This window comes from Poecilia reticulata, chromosome 12, assembly GCF_904066995.2.
Source record: "Poecilia reticulata chromosome 12, P_reticulata-male-v2, whole genome shotgun sequence".
Taxonomy (NCBI): Eukaryota; Metazoa; Chordata; class Actinopteri; order Cyprinodontiformes; family Poeciliidae; genus Poecilia; species Poecilia reticulata.
This window is the reverse complement of record NC_088841.1, coordinates 4,248,719-4,266,895: the sequence shown is the minus strand read 5'-3', so window position 1 is coordinate 4,266,895 and position 18,177 is coordinate 4,248,719. Positions and strand designations below refer to the sequence as shown.

The 18,177-nt window shown below is 39.3% G+C and overlaps 3 protein-coding genes across 9 annotated transcripts in view; all 3 read right to left on the bottom strand.

Annotated features, from left to right (window-relative positions):
• clip1b (CAP-GLY domain containing linker protein 1b) overlaps positions 1-9,077 on the bottom strand; it is a 34,055-nt gene extending 24,978 nt beyond the window's left edge. For 2 of the 4 annotated variants that reach the window (XM_008423328.3, XM_081613985.1), the window contains exons 1-8: positions 8,926-9,070; positions 5,683-5,875; positions 4,781-5,161; positions 4,389-4,522; positions 4,124-4,248; positions 3,025-3,226; positions 1,894-2,091; positions 435-538 (exon numbers count right to left, since the gene is read on the bottom strand). In XM_008423328.3, coding sequence (XP_008421550.2) covers positions 435-538; positions 1,894-2,091; positions 3,025-3,226; positions 4,124-4,248; positions 4,389-4,522; positions 4,781-5,161; positions 5,683-5,791 — 1,253 coding nt within the window. In that variant the 5' untranslated portion in view covers positions 5,792-5,875; positions 8,926-9,070. Of the gene's footprint in view, positions 1-434; positions 539-1,893; positions 2,092-3,024; positions 3,227-4,123; positions 4,249-4,388; positions 4,523-4,780; positions 5,162-5,682; positions 5,876-8,428; positions 8,890-8,925 lie in introns of those variants that run through there. The other 2 variants (XM_008423330.3, XM_008423329.3) reach the window with 2 other exon arrangements.
• Positions 9,078-10,076: 999 nt separating this feature from the next.
• Positions 10,077-12,402, bottom strand: LOC103473245 (hydroxycarboxylic acid receptor 3-like). The gene has a single exon (XM_081613340.1). The coding sequence runs from the start codon at positions 12,076-12,078 to the stop codon at positions 11,089-11,091; it is 990 nt and encodes a 329-aa protein (XP_081469466.1). The 5' UTR covers positions 12,079-12,402; the 3' UTR covers positions 10,077-11,088.
• Positions 12,403-12,516: 114 nt separating this feature from the next.
• denr (density-regulated protein) lies at positions 12,517-17,677 on the bottom strand. Of its 4 annotated transcripts, none has more exons than XM_081613342.1 (8): positions 17,324-17,677; positions 16,254-16,366; positions 16,141-16,160; positions 15,949-16,032; positions 14,653-14,752; positions 14,307-14,423; positions 14,080-14,219; positions 12,517-12,831 (listed from the first exon to the last, which is right to left on the bottom strand). In XM_081613342.1, exons 2-8 carry the CDS (start codon positions 16,354-16,356, stop codon positions 12,787-12,789), a joined length of 609 nt encoding a protein of 202 aa, XP_081469468.1. In that variant the 5' UTR covers positions 16,357-16,366; positions 17,324-17,677; the 3' UTR covers positions 12,517-12,786. The 4 variants fall into 4 exon arrangements, with proteins under 4 accessions (XP_081469468.1, XP_008421549.1, XP_081469467.1 ...); XM_008423327.3 differs by having other exon boundaries at positions 14,653-14,733; positions 15,948-16,032; positions 17,443-17,676; XM_081613341.1 differs by having other exon boundaries at positions 17,443-17,676.
• Between the last annotated feature and the right edge of the window lie 500 nt (positions 17,678-18,177).

Genomic DNA, 18,177 nt, shown 5'->3' with positions numbered 1-18,177 from the left:
GTGACTGACATTCTCGTTATTTTTTTGCTTGTTAAATTTACAAAATGCTTTTCTTTTGTGCCAATGTTCTCCTCAAACTCAAATTACATCAGAATAGACAATGAATTGTGACTGAGTTATACTAACTGTGGACTGAATTTTATTTAGGTTTTTTTTGTACAGTAAAAATTCCAGGGATGACATTTCTCATTAAGTTGTATTTATTACATAAATTAAAATGTGACTGAACTCTAAATCCAATCACTGATTAACTGCAGCACAGTTATCAAGCTAAAGAGTTCAAACATTTTAATCAACAATAACAAACACTGAGATAACCAAACGCTTCAAACATTTGCTTTGAAGCATTTGGCAAACTGAATACTTGTTGTTGCTCCCTCTGTGGATTTAACATTGTACTTCTATAATAAAGTGACGAAGAAGGAAGGACCCACCTCTTCTCCTCCTCTAGTTGGTTGAGTAGCTCCACCTTGTCTCGATCAGCGGCCTCCACCATAGAACGCAACTGATCCAGCTTGTCCTCCATCTCCAGTGCGTACTGTAAAATACACAATATGCTGGAAGAATGCCAGATATTGAACAGAGCACACAGAGAGACCACAGACAGCACACAATGTGGGAAACAAAAGCCAGCTCTCCTCGAGGACAACTGGGATTCCTCAAGGTCATGTACTCAGCCCATTGCTGTTCACCTGGTTAAAATATGACTTTAAATCCAAAAAAGGTAAAAAAAATCTGATTCTTACATGAATCAGATGCCACAGTAGTGGGATTCATTCACTGTGATTTAAAATGAGTTTGTTGCGAGGAAGTCAAACACGAATCAGGTGCAGAGGCAACAACCTGGTGCTGAATAACATGAAGAAAACTAAGGAAATGATCGTCAAATTCAAGCGAGTCAGTTTTCAGAGACACCGCACTGGTCGGTATCTACAGTTGGAGTGAGATAACAGATAGTAACTTTAAAGGCAACCATGACTGGATTCTAAAATGCACAACACAAACATGGCTTAGTCAAGAGTGAAGAACATGAGATTGTATATTTAAAGCTGCTATAAGATGGTGAGTATTTGTGGTTTATTTTGAGCCAAAGAATTAGATACTAAAGACATTTTTATTTTAAAACAAAGAGTTTCACTTAAGAATTTTGACAGATAAAATATTTATTGTAGTTTGCCTTAAAGTAACCAATAATTTGGAGTTATCATAACAATTAGTCTGGTATCCCTCTTTATCTATTTAGGGATAAAGAGGAATGATTACATATGAACATTTCACAAAACTTTTGGGCTTACTTTTCCTTGTCTGTCACATAAAGTCCCAGTACAATCCAATGAAGTTAGAGGTTTTCAATATTAAAAAAATGAAGGCACTAGAAAACTTGTACAAAGAACTGTTTATTACTTGAGATATTAAATTAAATTGGATTAAGACATCCTTATTTTTACTGCCAGGTAAACAATTTCAGTATATATATTGGGCTAAATATGTTTTTGTAATAAAATCTACAATTAATATTCTTTAATATTTGTTCTTTAGTAAGAGTGCTCAGAATTTTTTTTCTAGGGAAAATTTCCCCAGAATTTTTCTTTAAAATAAAGAAAAGGTATTTTCTTTATTTTAAAGAAAATATTAATTTTCTTTAATATTTATTCTTTAGTAAAAGTGCTAAAAAGGGGGGGAAAGCCATCTTTGCTCCGTGCTCACTCATTGCAAATAAGACGTCAGGAAATAAACATAATGGATGCTGTCTGCTTTTATAACTCCCCAATTCAAGCCTGTAATACCAAGCATAGTAAACAGGCAAGAAAAGCGTTGAATCCATTTGTTTAAGTCATGCGTTTATTTTTCAGGTTTTCTGAAAATTCTTTTGATCAAGTGCAGAGAGCTCACCTGATCCCGCCCTTTCCTCAGTACAGTCAGCTCCTGCACCACCTCTCCGGCACGGCTGGTTGCCTTGGCGACCTCGCACCTCTCCAGGTCCCTCTCTGCCAGCAGCTGTTCAATGTGCTGCTGCTTCTCCTTCAGCGCCTCCTGCAGCGCCGTGGTGCTCGAAATCTTCCGAGCATACCGCACAGATGTTTCTGTCAGCTGGAAGACAACCCAAAGGCGCTTCACTTTGTGAGTTGGTAAACATTTGTGAAGTGAACTGAATAAAGTTTTTATTTTTTTGTTTTGGGTTTTTTTTAGTAAATATTACAATTTAAAGTCATAAAGGGAAATAACTGTTGCGCAAGCACAATTAAAACCATTTCTCTGTGCATATTTTTGCAAACTCTAACAAGAAACTGTTATCTGTTAATGTTTTAGTTAGACAGATAACGTCTTTACACCTTTTATTATTTATTTATTTTTTTAAATACCAGACATTTAAACTGCGTTCCATTTAATATTCAGCTACGACACATGGTGGACATGATGTTCTACTTTACACAGCAAAAACATAAAAATCTTACAAAGTATTTTTAGTCTAGTTCAGTGGTTCCCAAACTTTTTCTCCTGTGCCCACCCAGTGGTTTTGTTCATCGTTGTTTATTTTTTCCATTCATCTACCCCCGCACCCTTCCCCCCAATGGCACGACACCTCCCCTAGGGGGCGCGCTCCACAGTTTGGGAACCTCTGGTCTAGTTTATAATGAAAATATCTTAAGCTTGAAATAAGACAAAACAACTAACTTACAAGAAACTTTTCAGATGAATATAGGAGCTTGTTTTAAGTCAATAACTCCTTAATATTGATGAAAAAGTACCAGGCATATTATTTAACTTATAACATGGGAAAAATGTCTTGTTATGAATGAAATAATCTGCCAATGGAACTAGAACTTTTTCATCAATATTAGGAAATTATTGATTTAAAACAAGCTCTTATTTCTTGCTGAAAAGTTACTTGTAAGTTAGTAAACTTACTTCGTAAATAAACTTAGACATTTGCACTGGAATCTAGACCAAAATACTCAGTAAGATTTTGTGTTTTTGCAGCATAGGTTTGTAATTTTGCTTTAATATCTGCGTGAATATTACCAGTCCCGCCCGGCTGGGTTTGCCGCTGATGGAGGAGGTTGCCGAGCTGAGGGAGCTGACGGAGGACGCGCTCGGACTCCTCTTGAAAGTGGAACTCCTGAGGGAGTTCTTCGCCTTGGTGGGCGTGGTGCAGGGGAAGCCAATCCGTGTCACTTTGTGGACCGGAGCAAACAGGCCGTACCTGGGCAAGCACTGAAAATACCTGGGAGGAAAACAAGTAGCGCCTTGTCGTCAGTTTGGCTACGCTGGACGAATTTGTTGAGCGTCGCTTGATTTTCTTTTATGTTTTCTTTGTGGGTAGATAGAAGCAGATAGATGCATTTTGTTGGCTGATAAAGACGTGTGTGAAGTCTTTAAATTAATTGCAATTAAATGCATGTTAACAGACATTTACTAGAACTTTGAAAAAATCCTTCTTTAGAAATGTGGCTGCTGACATTAGCTTTGGGGACGTCTGTGCTGCTGTAAAATGTTTAGCACTGAGATGCGATTTCAGGCTTGAATAGCACAACTTGAACATGATAGCAGTCTTTTCCAATGTCCAATCAGGTCGTTTTTAATCAAAAATTCACTCTGAGTGGGCCAAGAGAAGCTGCTTAGTCATCCATTGTTGTTCGCATGTGTCACTTGTGCGTCAGACTAACAGGTGTACCAGAAATGCGTGAATTAAAAAAATGCATTAATTTCATTTAAATAACTGCTTTAAAGTCCCAGTCCTACTTTAAATATAATTATATTTAATGCAGCACTGAAAATGTAAGAAAATTCCGACTACTGGGGTTGAAGATTACTAAAAATATCTAAATACTAAAATCAATGCACATATTTGCACAATAATTTTTTTCCTAATTGTACTAATTTGCAAGAAAAATATTTTAGAACATATGACAGTGCTAAAAGAAATATTTTTTCATTTTCTAAAATCAAATGGACGACCTGTGCATCTGGGCCCCGTCTGTTTATCTGTATGTTCTAAACTTTGAAAACTTAAAATAAAATACATATAAAATCAAATGGACTTTTCATACCTACTCCCTGAATGACTCATCAAACACACAGTCATAAGCAGACAGAGTTTCTATGCATCAGCGCTCCTCACCTAGTTCCAGCTACAGCTCCGTCATTCTTGCCCAGAGGTTCGTCCAGCTCCACGCCACACCACTCTCCCTTCGCAAAGTCTGTTTCTCCTAGAAACCGCACCACCCCTGCCTTTGTTCCACCGACCTGCGCATGGAAGTTGTAATAACCGAAGTTACTTTTAGAATGAAATTACACAAAAACACACATCTTTGTGTCAGGTTAGCTTAAGCAATAGAGGAACATCCATGCTGTTTGTGGTCAGGTCAGTTCAGTATCTTTCTTACCAAAACGCGGTCTCCCAGCCTGAGCTCCTGTCTGGTCTTCTTCAGGGAGTCGGGGTCAGACAGGTTGGACACAGACTCGGTGGAATTTACTGTACGGTTCAGGACAGAACTGGCCTTTACACCGGTGACTGGAGCTGAAGGAGAGGAAATATTTTTCAGCGGTAGGACAAAGAAAAATACCAGAGATGGGATCTTATTAGCTACCTTTGGCTCTACATTTCCAGAAACTCTAGACATACAGCTGTAACTAAAATGGAATGGTTTATGTCAAAGTTTATTCAAAGTTAAATTAAAAATCTAATTAAGGGCAAAGCTGTAAAATACATTTTCAAAGAAGCTTGTTGTAATTGTAGCTTGACAAAATATGGCAAAAAAAACATTCAGTCTGTTACCACTTGGGGCAGCGACAGCTGGTGCAGCCTTGCTTGTTGTGTGGGCTGCTTGTACCAGGCTGGCCTGCCCTCCATTGGCCTCCTTCGTTGGCAGCGGCGTCCTGGATAGCTTGGACGATCGTGTGAAAATGCCCCGTCCATCCTCACACTGGAAGTAGCGCACGCCCGCTACCGACCCGTCGTTCTTCCCGATGGGCTCGTCCAGGACGATGCCCGCCCACTGTCCGGGAGCAAACTGGGTGCTTCCGACAAACTGAACGTAGCCGGACTTGCTGCCGTTCACCCAGACCCTGTCGCCGATCTTAAAGTCTGTGTGCACATCTTGTGTTGGGGAGGTCACAACTGACAAGGACTTTTCAGGAGGAACTGGCTTTGGAGCACCTGGAAGGAAAAAATGTAAGAAGGTTATAATTAAAACGGATGTTTTCCTCTTTTAAAGCACGTTGAATAAACTTGTTGCATAACAACTAAAGCTTCAAAATGTGGGTTTTTTGGTTGATACCCAATCACACTCTGGCAGCAACGACCCAATAGTAAGATCTCATGCAACATCACGCAAACACTTTGTCTGCACTGATGAAGATTCACCCAGCACCAGATGCCTGATGTCTACATGTAGCAGTGAAACTGATGGATTTTTGACTCATTTGACCAAGAAGCATCTAACTGCTTGTAGGCACTCGCCAAGTATTAAAATATCATTTTCAGGTGAAAATTATTCCAATTAAATATGGAAAAAAACCACACAGCACAACAAGACTGTAACAGCAGGACAAAAAGTCATTTCTCTCTAAATGTCTTCTAAACTTGGTTTTGTGGTAACATACTTCTGAGCCTTTATGGTTGGAGAATTATTTGAGCGTTATTTGATCAGCATCACTGATATTCTGAAAAGCTCTTACCAGATGACAGGGACGTCCTAGATAGTACTGCGGATGGACGGGCTATTTTACTGGGAGGCTTTAGCCCACTTGATTTGCCTGGTGTAGTGATGGGTCCCTGTTTGTCCATGGTTGGGGGACTAGATTAGGATGGGGGGATACGGCCTTCCCCCACCACCCTGATCACCCTGTGTCTCAATGTGACTGTAGAAAGCTGGGAAAACACACAAACCCGAGCATGAAAATCAACCCAAAAAGTGAATAAAAGCTTTTAATGCAACCCACTAAAAATAATAATAGCGGCAGCAAAAGTAATAATAGCATCACTTTAATGATATTTGAAGTGTAAGTTTTTAATGTGCACGTTATGAATTAAGGTTAATATGAATTTGGTCATTTAGCTAAAATACTTTAAGGATGAAACTGACGATTATTTTAGTAATCGAATATTTTTTTACGATTAATCGTATTAAAAATGGCACTTTCTGCCAATTAACTACTTAAGCCTTTTTACACAATATTAGAAATAAATTAAATGTTGCAAATAAGCAAATCAAATACATTTTTGAATTAGAAAACTAAAATTCTGTTGCCTGAAATGCAATCACATAGCTGATTATTTTTTTGATTAATAATTGCATACGTAAATGTGTGTAATAGAATTTTTATTTAGTATTTTTTTTTTTTTTTTTACAGAATTTGAACCAGATGAAACTAAAACTATGCCACTTGACAAGTTCTGGGCAGAACATATTTACAGAAAAAGAAGTTTCTACATTGTGAATGCAAAAATGTACATCTTTTTTGTACAGTTTTGACTTAATTACTGTTTATATTTCAGTAAATTGCCTTTTTTTAGAGTCTATGCACTCCAGTCAACAATGAATCAGTCACTAAATAATCAACAAATTTAGTGTTTGATTAATCATAATTAATTTGATTAATCGTATGAGCCCTAAAATATGTACAGTACTCTGCCCGATGAACACTGAGCAAATATCTTTATCTCGTTTTGAAACAACCTTATTGCATGAAGATGACTTCCGCAGGTAAATGTTCACATTTTCCGAATTAACATTTTACTGAACTCATTAAAAACCATTTCTGACAGCGATGCGTTACTTTAAATGCGGTAAACCAGATACGCTTTCGGCTGTTCGACATCAAAAGGTTTTATTTAATCTATTTGTATCCATTGCTAACAGATAATAATAAAACCTCTTTCACTATCCTCTCATCACAGAGCAATAAATCATGCCAGTGTTTCGATGCCAGCTGCTACACAACCAATAAATTCTGTATGAAAAAGTCTATTTGCAATAACCAGGGTAATAAATGTGAGGTCCTACAGGGCTCGTGCTCGGTGTTCAGCTTGTTGTTTTTTTTTTTTTTTGCATACAGTAGGTGGTGAACAGAAGCCTTACCACAAGGATGACTCACGCTGGCTGGAACAACACACACTCTGTTTCACACACAAATGGATTCAGCATGGATTACATTTAAGTTCAAGGAAAATTTGACACCTTTTCACATACAAGTGCTCTAAAGCCTTTAAATATGGAGAAATTGCAAAATATAAAAGCCAAAGACATAATCAAGGACAAATGGGAGTTTTAGTTTGTACACCACTGTAGCAAGCTTATCTTTCAAGTGTGAAAATGTTTTACTTGGCACACTTCTGAATCGTAGTCATTGTATTTTAATGCCCAGGGAAATGCGTCACTGATTGTTTTCATTTACATTTGTTCATAACTTGTCAGAAATCTTCCGCAAGCAACAACAGAAAAGTCTGGAAGGCAGGAGCATTTCTTCCTTTAATTATTTGCTGCGTTACCAACTTTCACTTCAGTGTCAATGTGTGTCTTCTGCCTATCTTTAGCCTTGTCATCAGAAAGTGAAATGAAACACCATTCAGTTGACACCAGCAGACTGAAATGCTTAACTTCTCAGCTACCAAAAGTTCTTGAATTCACCTGTCTTTAAGGTATAGTTTGGATTACATTTGGATTACAAAGCTGTCCAATTTTGTAGCAAATGTTTGAATTTGAGAGTACATACATATGTATGAGACATAATGAGACATGGTGGTGGCAGCGTCATTGTGCAGTTGGGGTGCTTTTCTTCAGCAGCAGCAGGAAAACCTAGTCAAAGTTTTTTTTTTGCAAGCTCGATGAAGCTTAATACAGGACAGTGCAGAAGCGGTAAGAAAGTCTACATAGAGGTGGCAAAATGCATGCAGACGTTCACCTTGCAAAAGTAAAACAACTGTAAACATACAGCAAGAGCTACAATAAAATGTTTCAGATAAATGCATGTGTTAAGACTCTCTAAGAGAGCAGAGTCAGCAGATTTGTAACTGTAACTGCAAGGATACCACACATTTTTATTTTGTTTTGTTTCAATTTTTTAAAAACAATGTACCCTTGCTATTCCATTCCTCATTTACGCCCAACTTTTTGCTTTGTTTATTGTGTAAAACCTCAGTAAAAATTAAATACCATAAAGCTCACGTTGTGACGTGAAGTCTACGTCCTTTTTATGTGGGTTTCTCAGTCACCCATCACGTCAAACACTCAGTATTTTCATGTTTCTCTTAGCTAGCTTTTTCATAGACTTATATAAATTTTAGCTATATTTATGCGACACATTTTGTGGATTAAAATCTTATTTTGAGTGATACATCTGATTTTTGGATGAAACATCACCAAGGCGGGTCTGTCTCCCCACCCTGCCAGCCGGTACGGCCAAACCAAAACAACAAGCATACCTGCAGCTGTCAAACATCAGCACGAGACTTCAAGGTCTCACACACCCACGCTCTTCTGTTTCCATCTTCACATTTATACCCTCAAATGAGAGCATAAAGCGTTAGCCAGTGGACAATTACGAGGCTGGCCCGTGTTGCTGTTGGTCACATCTGGGTTGGGCTCTGTTATTAAAAGAGCTCCAGCGGGATAACTTTGATGCAAAGCGCTGCATCACTTCCAATAAATTCTCCACGTATTCACTGAAACGTTACCAGCGTACAGCGGTTTAAATAAGTCTTTTGTCAGTTAACCCACGGCGCAAACTGTAGCGTTGTTGTTATGTTTTGTGTCCTGTAGCTAAAGCCTGAATTCCAGCCTGCTGGAATGCCAAAGCTAGTAGCTAGCTTCAAATGAAGCGCCGACTACTAGTTAATGTGAGACAACTAACCGCCAACTGATAGGATGTTCCAGAAAATTCAAGCAGACAACGGCAGAAAAAGTTGCTCTGCAGACTTACTTTGTCTGTTTTTTGTGAATTGAGTCTCTGTTAGGGCTGAGGAGGGAAGGTGCGGCGTACCTTGCACCGTTACATGTTTTTCCAGCGGCTCCCGTTTCCCTGCCCAGCCCCGACTGTCACAGTCTGACGTCACCCTGAGAGATGATGCTGAGTTTGAGGACACACATAAAAAGCTCGGACACCTCAGTTTCAGACCATTTTCCAGGTAATAAATAAATGACCAATGAAGGCAGCATGAAGCTACATTTTTGGAATAAATTTGTTAAAGTAAAAAGGATTCACTTCTGTCACCCCCCGTTATTATTCAATTTTAGTCCACTCCACTTGTGTGTGTTTTGCAAACAATCGTGTACTTTATACAAAACCCATATAACAGTGAGTTTTACTGATACTTTGGAATTTTAATTTAAAAAAATGCAAGTTTTGGAAACAAGAAGTTATAGTCATGTTCTTTGGGAACAACATGTAGTTATTGGGAAGGGGACGTAACCCAACTGAATGAATTAATACTTGCTGGTGTATCCTGTGAAGTTTGCCTGAAAGAAAACATGTTAAATAAATAAATAAATAAATAAATAAATAAATAAGAGGTAAAACTCTGTTTCATAGGCATACACACTCTTAATTTAACTTTTTTTGTATTTTTTGATCGTACTTCAGCTTTCAGTGCCTGTCAGCATCCCTTATCTCATCTTGGCAATAGTTTTCCAAATTTATCAGCTCTCTTGACCAAACCTTCCAGATTTTCTGTCAGCCTCAGTTCTTGACTTCCGATAGTCTATTCCCAACTTTAATTTTCATCTCTTTTGCACCTCCTGGAATCAAAATATAGTATAAAGAAGCTGCATATCACATATGTGAAAAAAGATTTGACGGTGGATCAAATTCTCATTTTTTAACTTCACAAAATCCTGGCATTTTAACATAGGCAGATTCATTTAAGAACTTACTTTTCTTTTTTTACTTGAATTAAGGATTCCACAATTTTATTAAATTTATTTTGTGAACATTTTGTTCATGTTGGTAGTATTCCCTGCAGGGAAAGTTACAATTAGGACAGTTACATTGGTCTTCATCCGCCAGGGATATTGCTCTTTCTTCTTCAACAAAACTATAATAATAGAAAATAATAATTACAATGAATACAACGATTCACTACTTCTCTGAGCTTCTGTATTTCAGCACTATTAAAAATTAAGATGGAAAAGTGAAACCTTTATTTCCTTCTCACATTTAAAATAAGGATTGGGTACAGCAGGCAGGGGAACAATTCACACTTCAAAATATAAAACTATGGATCCATTTCTTTAAAAATTAAGAAATGTAGGCTTAGTGAAATAAATGGTAAAATTTAAAGCAGTGTAAAAATGAGTGCCGTTTATTTTTGGAACTGAAAAGAGGGAGAAAGTGAAAAAAAACAACTTGTCAACAATTACTTTATTAACCCTAACCCAGCAGCCATAATGAATCTCAATGTTTTCTTATAAAACTTACAAGATGAAAGAAAAACAATCATTTTTAGCACAAATGTCAGTTTACTCCCTCATACCACTTTCAAAAGGGATGTATCACAGGGCAATGAGCCATATTGATATACACACACATACACACTAATAAAGCACTTAACCTAAAAGCAAGGCAGAAAAAATTGTCAACATGAAGCTCTCATTTTTCAGCTATAGTGACTGAGTTTTAAATTACGGAGGTTGGAGATAATTGATTCTTAATTTATCCATGATTCACGCAAAAGAAAAGTTACACTTCTAATGAGGTCAGTTGTAATTTATCGAGCACGTCTCACTTGAGCTCCACTCATGCTGAATGGAGTCAATTACTTTCACCAAACGGAACCAGCAGTTACTTCGGATCTTATTGTAAAACGCTCTATGAACTGCTTCATATTTCCATTTGATATTAACGCTGCTTATCGATTATTTAAACTTCCGCAGTCCCAGCTCCACGGCTGTCCTATTAGTTCCTGAAACCACAAGAAGAAAAAAAGCTCAAAACCGCACGAGGGGTCAGGACCGCGCGTAGGCAAGAAAGCTCGCGCGGGGTCCGCTTAAGACCACAAGTCGGATATGAAGTGCGCTACTTTGTTAATCTTTTCTAGTTTATTACAGCTATAAACTTGTAAAACACGTTTTCACCCATCAAGTGATTTTAGATGCCGTCACCATAAACGGTGGAAATGTTGTCGGACGACTGCGTCGGCTCCTTGTCGTCGCTTCTTCCCAGCAGTTTGTTTAGCACCTTTCTGAAGGAGCCGCTGAACGCCGGACTGGAGAAGTAGTACACGACGGGGTTGAGGACGCTGTTGAAGTAGGTGAAACACACGGACGTGTAGAACGCCAGGTTGGCCTTTTCGAAGTGTCCGCATTCGTCATACCACACCTTTAGGACCCACACGGCGATGCGAGATATGGTGCTGGGGAAGAAGCATGTGATGAAGATGAGAGCCACGGCCGCGACGAACTGAACGGCGCGCTTGATCTTCCCCAGTTTGTCCAAAGTCCTGTTTCTCAGCTGCCAGGTGATTCTGATGGTGCAGAACGCCACGATGGCGGTCGGCAGGAAAAACTGGATGACGTAGAAGGCATTGTGCCAGGTGGAGAGAGGCGTGAAGCCCATGCAGATGTTGAAACTCTCACACTGTGTGCGGTTGCTGTTGTAGAAAAAGTGCTCGTTGGCCAAAAGATACCCGGTTGCCAGAAAAATCAACCCCCACAGGCCGAGGGAAACCCACAAAGCGTAGCCCAAGCCCAGGCGGTTTATTGGGTTTCGCGGGTGGACGATCTTAAAGTATCGGTCAACGGCCACGGCCGTGAGGAAGAAGATCCCCGCCGCACGGTTGGCGGCCAGCAGGAAGAGCAGGATGCGGCACGGGATGTCACCGTAGATCCAGTTCTTCCCACGCCGGTAGTAGTCCGCTCTAAAGGGAAGGCAGAATAGTACGATGGAGTCCGCAACCGCTAGATGAGTGAGGTACACGGAGTTGGGCTTCCACGTGTCCATGTAGAAGATGAACATCCCCAGAGCCAAGAAATTCCCCATTAATCCAAACATGAACTCCAGAATCAGAACTGGAGGCAGAACCCGGTCCAGGATGGGTGACTCAAAGGCACAACAGACCTCTGAACGGGAACTATTCATCTTCTGACCCACCGGTGATGAGCAACAACCACCTCTGAGTGATTAAAGACGTGGTGCACCAGGTGTCTTTAGTTGAACAGCGAATCATGTTTGCACTTATGCAAAGGGCTCACGGACAAACATGCTAATTCCAAAGTAGAGCGAGCATCTGCGGACTGGCGTTATCTGTGGGGAAGTGGTGTTGACCCAAAGGAGCATTATAACAACTGTAAATGTTATCTGTCTGGGGATGGGAGCTTCATTAGAAAACTATTATACCTGGGAATAGGTTTACTCATGGGTGAGCAGTAAGTCGCAGGAAAAACAAGTAACCCGCGGCCATCTATGGGACTCATAAAGCAGGCGATGACGACAAAGCCCACTCTGGAAAAGAAAACACTTAAAGCGTCAAACATTAATGGAAAACCAACCTGGAATGAAGAGCGGAACAGCAGAACGGACGGAGGAGAATGAAATTTATTAGCCTACAGATTTGCTTGAGTGAAGAAGATTTGTGAAGGACTTAATTCATACCACACTTTGGCAAACAAGAGAAAGCAGCTATTGACTAAAAATAAAAAAAACCTGCCGCCAAGTGAGTGGCCAAGTCCGCACCTTTTTATGTACAGTAAATAAAATAGGTATAAAATGACTTGATGTGTACATTTGGCCAGGTTGTTGTTGATGTTACAGGTCACATCCATCCCAGTGAAAGTGCATATTTGGTCTTTACTTCTTGACTTCACCCAGATCGTCGATGCTGTCATCATCCACCTGCAGAGGGAGAAAGAGGCTGAACTCAGAAACGTTGTGTTGCATTTGCAGATTTGTACAGTAACAGTTTTCTGAAATCGTAGTTTTGTTGTGTGAAAGTCTTTGCCTGAGCAAATCCTCCCTCTGGAGTTGCAAACTAATCACAAAGGCTCAAGTTTTCCAGATTTCTAACAGCAAGCCATCAATTTTATCAAACACTAACCAAAAACAAAACAAAACACACACTTTGGCTAGGCCATGAATATGCTTCGATATAAACTACTCAGTTGTGGCTCTGGATGTATTTAATGATCATTCTGCAAAAAGCTAAACTGAAGTCTTTTCCAAAACCTTATTATTATTCACTAATCTTTTCTTAGCTTATTTAGGCCCCGCCCACACAGGGAGGATTTTAGGTGCATCAGCAAAGAGGTTTTTTTTTTGTCGTTTAGTCTGAGATCCACACAGATCTGGTGCTTTGAGAGACTAGAAATGATCATTCTTTGAATCCGGGTTCCGCCATCTTGGTTAAATTTCAAAATGGCGGCTTTATGTATCCGTGTAGCGAAGTGAGCTGCGTCCTTTATGAAACGATGAAGTAGCTCCAGCTCTCTCCCACAAGCGTTTCACTCTCACATGGCGCTGATAACAGCGTTTTCTGTGGCACTGCGTCCTGTCATGCTTTGTTTACCGTTTACAGAAACGTATCGTGTTCATTTCAGTGTGGACGGGGTCCAAAGTTGAAGGCAATTTGTTTCACTGGCCATTTTGAAATACATTTATTGTTTCTCTTCCAATGCAGAACTGTACACTATGCTGTGTTTGTCTATCACGTATAATACCAGTAAAATACATCAAATGTAATGTAAGTTTTTGTAAAACAGCATGTTTTACAAAAACCGTTTTACATTTAAATTCTGTTTTACATTAAATTTTATATTTGCTTTAAGTCCTACCTTTTAATATCCGTTTCAGATCTAATATTCTAAAATACTATTTTTAATGGTTTACAATTTATTATTCAAGTATGTATGTTGGGTTTCTTTCCTGTATATCCAAACATTATTTAAAATGCTAAGTTCAAACAAATCTAAACACCAAACCAGCCCTTTATGAATTTTGTTGTTCAAAATCGCAGTGAAATAAGGTTTAATTTAACCAGATGTGTTTCAGTTTACAGATAAAGATGGAAAAAAAGTACATTTTACCAAACTTAACAGGTATAAAAACATGAAACTTTTTTCCATGAAGACCGTTTTTTTTTTTTACCTCAGGCCACTTTTCTTGAATGACGTCAATTATGTCATCTGTAAAATCTCCCTGAATGATTATTTCATCCTCGGCTGTAACTGAGGCACCACAAGAGAACTTCTGAGCAAAGAATCGCTGAGCTTCTTTAAGATCAATGTCTGCAACAAAGAGATCGACATTTAGACAAACGTGCAAAAAACCGAACATAGCAATGCGTAGATGGAGGGGAACGGCACAAGTCTCACCAAATGTTGCCAGGCCACACACTCGTGTGACATATTTCTTCTTTGCTCTTGGAATTTTGGCTATTGTGACTTTCTGAGGCACCGTCTTCTTTTTCTGTTTAATTTGGCCTCTCCCACCTGAAATGAAAAGGAGAATAAAGAAAGATTTGAGTCATTGGAGACAGCAATGGTGCTGAGAGATGAGAAACTTCAGGAAAGATGAACCCACAGGTACATCATATCCAAAAACAGAATCAGCTTTATTGGGAAAGATTGTGCACCAAACAATAAATTTGACTTCTGTTGCAAGCGCTCATAGAGTACAAACATTAAATATGACTATATAGACTAATACGTGAAGCCATACCTCGTTTTTGCTTCTTCTTCTCCTCCTCTTCGCCTGTAGGGGGAGCTTCTCCAGTGCCGGATTCCTGTTTGGGAGCATTTCCTGCCGGACCAGAGGGACCAAAGAAGCAAAAAGAAGAATTACAACCAGTTTTGCAAAAATTATATTTGTCTACTAGTAAATATTAGCTTACTTACAAACAAGGTTTTTTACTTTGCTACTCTAATTGCTGTGGAATAATAATGAATATTTGTTTTTTTATTATCAGGGGTGCACAAAAAGCCTTAAAAGGAACCTTTATGCAAAATGTACATATTTTTGTACTTCCATTCAGGTCTCAAAAGAACAACAAAATAATCTCCAACTGTTTTTTGGCAAGAAGTTAAAGATTTTTGGTGTCTGGAAAATTAGCCGTTTCAAAAACCTGAATGTTAGGTCAAAAATTGACATGCACCGATACCTAGCAACACAAGTGGAGCTCCAGCATGTTTGGTCACTGTATGTGCTGTACAATGGCTGCTGGAAAAGGCAAATGCTTTGTTGTTGACTTACCCTCCCAAAATCACTTGCTGCATGCTTGTTGGTTGTGCAAGAGGCTCCACTAATGCTTTTCAAAAATGTATAGTTGCACATCTGTTAGCAGCCATTTTCATATAAGAGTGTAAACATTGAGTTGTGGGGGGCGTGGCCAGCAGCTGTTTTTTTGGATTTAAAGTGACAAGAGGCCCTAAAAAAGCTCAACATAGGCAGAACTGAGCAGACTAAAATATCATCTAAAAGTGATTTTGTGAAAAAAAATGTAATTGGCTTGTTTTGCGTAGCCAACAGATCTATCCCAATTTGTCTAGAGAAACATAAAAGGTCACCTTTAATTTGGAGTGACCAGCCAATACAAGAAACAAATCCTATCTACCTCCACAAAGGTCTGACAAATCAGCCACTGTCCAGTTTTGCTCTGCTGTGGGAGAGCTCTGACTGACAGACTCACCCACCAGGGCACGTCTGCATGTGCATACTTCAACTTGGAATTAGATTTGCCATCCAGCTGTATCTAAAAACACCATCTTGCTCTGTATGCATTGGCTCTGTAGCCTAAAAAGTATCCAATGACAGAACTCCATTCCTATCACTGCCATCCTTTACTGTAGTGCAGCCCATAAAAGACGAGATATCCTACACAGAACAAGCCAATAATTAAACTTTTAAAGCTACTGAAAATTGGTATTTACACAGACTTCTTACCACTATTAATTAAGCTCTTTAACTTGTAGAGGAGTAAAGCAAAAAAATCCACAGAAAACCTCAAAGATACTCACCTACAGTCATCTTGGCAAACACATCTGGAAAGTTCTTCTCAAGCCACTGCCTACATTTGGCTGGCTCGGGCATGTACTCGCAGTACTGCGGAGACATCACCAGTTTTTACAACTCCCGAAAGAAATAATCTGCAGGCGCTTGTTTGTAGTCCAAATAATGCGCGTGTAATGTCTGTCTAATGATGAAACTCACCTCTGTAGGTAGGGAGCACACTGTAGGAAGGAAGAAGAAAAAAAAAAAAACTCGGGTTAAAGGCTGTTGAAATGCACCGCGATTACGCGACAGATTGAGTTTATTGATTGTACCTCCGCAGTAAAGAACTTTAAGTGGGTATTTCGAATCGGGGTCCAACGATCCTTGCTCAGATCTGGTTTCTGTAGACCCAGATTCCATTTCAGTAGTAGCCATCACAAATGATCTGGGCAAGGTGAAGAGAAGCAATAAGAAAGTTTGAGAAACAAGAAAACAAAGTAGCGTTGGAATGGCAGCTGATGTTTCACATTGTGTTTTTGTCCACTCTACCCCTTCACCATGTCCTTTTTCTTTCCCTGACGTCACAACTTTGTCATCGTGTTTGAGTGTAAAGCCTCCATGTATGAGAAGACTACAATAAGGCTGTTGAAATAGTATCACCGTTTCACTGATTGAAATGAAGCGTGAAATTAGCTAAAAAATGTAACCTTTACTGGTCAGTGAACGCACCATAGTTTCATAGTAAGATATGAAAGAAAATGTAAATGGTAGTGATTTTATGAGATTTTAGGTAATTCCTTACATATTTCGATATAAATTGAGAATCTGCCACACGGCTTAGAGTGCCTGCCTTAATTTTTAACCCAACTACATAATCTTAGCATCATATCAAAGTTCATTTAAGACGATATCAAGCTGAAATGGACAAACAACTCTTGAACATGTTGCTAAAATACCCACTTTTACATGCAGGCATGATAATGTTGCGTGTGTAAGGTCATGTGTCCCTTATTTAAATGTTACAGCTCGTAAAAATCAGGTGAGAAGAAATATCCGATTTCCTCCCTAGACACTAGACCGGTCTGAATGAAGTCTATATATCATTTTAACCAAACAGTTCAACTGTTTTCTTCCCGACACTGCTGCTTTATGTGGAGATGTTATATTTATTTAGTTCTCAGTTTGATCTAATTTGCTACACAGCTGAAGTAGCCTTAGCCGGCTAACACATGCGGCTGTTTTATAGGCTGAAAGCGCTGCTCCACAGAACAGTGTGCCAACATATTCAACATCAAATTGTACAATTAAAGTCAGAAATAATGTTGCCACTCCGGTCACTGCATAAATCGAAACGCTACATTTAGCTTTCAGTGCTTTCATTCATCAGGTTACGTGGACTCACCAGCTGTCACCGTTAGCACCTCGATTGAGTTTAGCAAGCTAGCTAAGCTAATGCAGCACAACGACTCACTGCAGCTGAAAAAAGTGAATTAAGACGCGGAAAACGAGGCCGTTCCCTACCTCGCACAGTAAACTCTTAAAACTGCTGGTTCAGTAGAACATTCGCTCGCATTATTAGGATCAGTTCCACTTCTAGAATATCATTTTCACTGAATAAGGTCTAGTTGGCATACTTCGAGCACGCCTTGTTACGCCTCTTGTGAGAGGAGTCTAGCCAATAATATATAGCTGCAGTCTTTCGCACCACTCTCAGACCCAACACCGCTCCCAGGCTCCTGTAGCCGAAAACTCTTCCTGGTTCATGCAAGTATTTGCTTCCGGTTGGCGCATGCGCAAAACCCTAACACCCTAAATTGGTGTTAGGTTTCACGATTGCTGACACGATGACAAACCATTATTCACTGAATGTGTCAGTGTAGTTTTGTTTAAAGTGGGATATAAAATAGGTAGGATAAAGGTTGGGTTTATATGGCAGCGTGTTAAGTTCATGCGAGAATTTGCGTCTGGTTGGCGCATGCGTAAAACCCCACTGCTGTGTATTATGGTTCACGATATCAAACAATACTTTGTTAACCGAATGTGTCCGTGCAGTTCGAAGGTGGAATTTAAAAGATGTAGGATAAAGGTTAGGTCTATGTGGTAGGAAGTTAAGAGCAAACAATGAAATCCAAGTAAATCAACTTGTAGCATTCAAAAGCATGTAGATAAAATTTGACATTTAGCTAAAAAGTAAAATCCCAAATTTGTTCTAGAAGTGGAGGACTTTTCACAAGTTTCCAACAGACTGACACAGAC

What these genes read in the sequence shown, in the direction of transcription:
- LOC103473245 (XM_081613340.1), bottom strand. Translation starts at nt 12,078, where the DNA reads ATGAATAGTTCCCGTTCAGAGGTCTGTTGTGCCTTTGAGTCACCCATC.
- denr (XM_081613342.1), bottom strand. Translation starts at nt 16,356, where the DNA reads ATGGCTACTACTGAAATGGAATCTGGGTCTACAGAAACCAGATCTGAG. An exon ending in TGTGCTCCCTACCTACAGAG is followed by an intron (nt 16,033 to 16,140) that starts GTGAGTTTCATC and finishes ATGTCTCCGCAG; the next exon opens with TACTGCGAGTACATGCCCGA. An exon ending in GTGTGGCCTGGCAACATTTG is followed by an intron (nt 14,220 to 14,306) that starts GTGAGACTTGTG and finishes TCTTTGTTGCAG; the next exon opens with ACATTGATCTTAAAGAAGCT.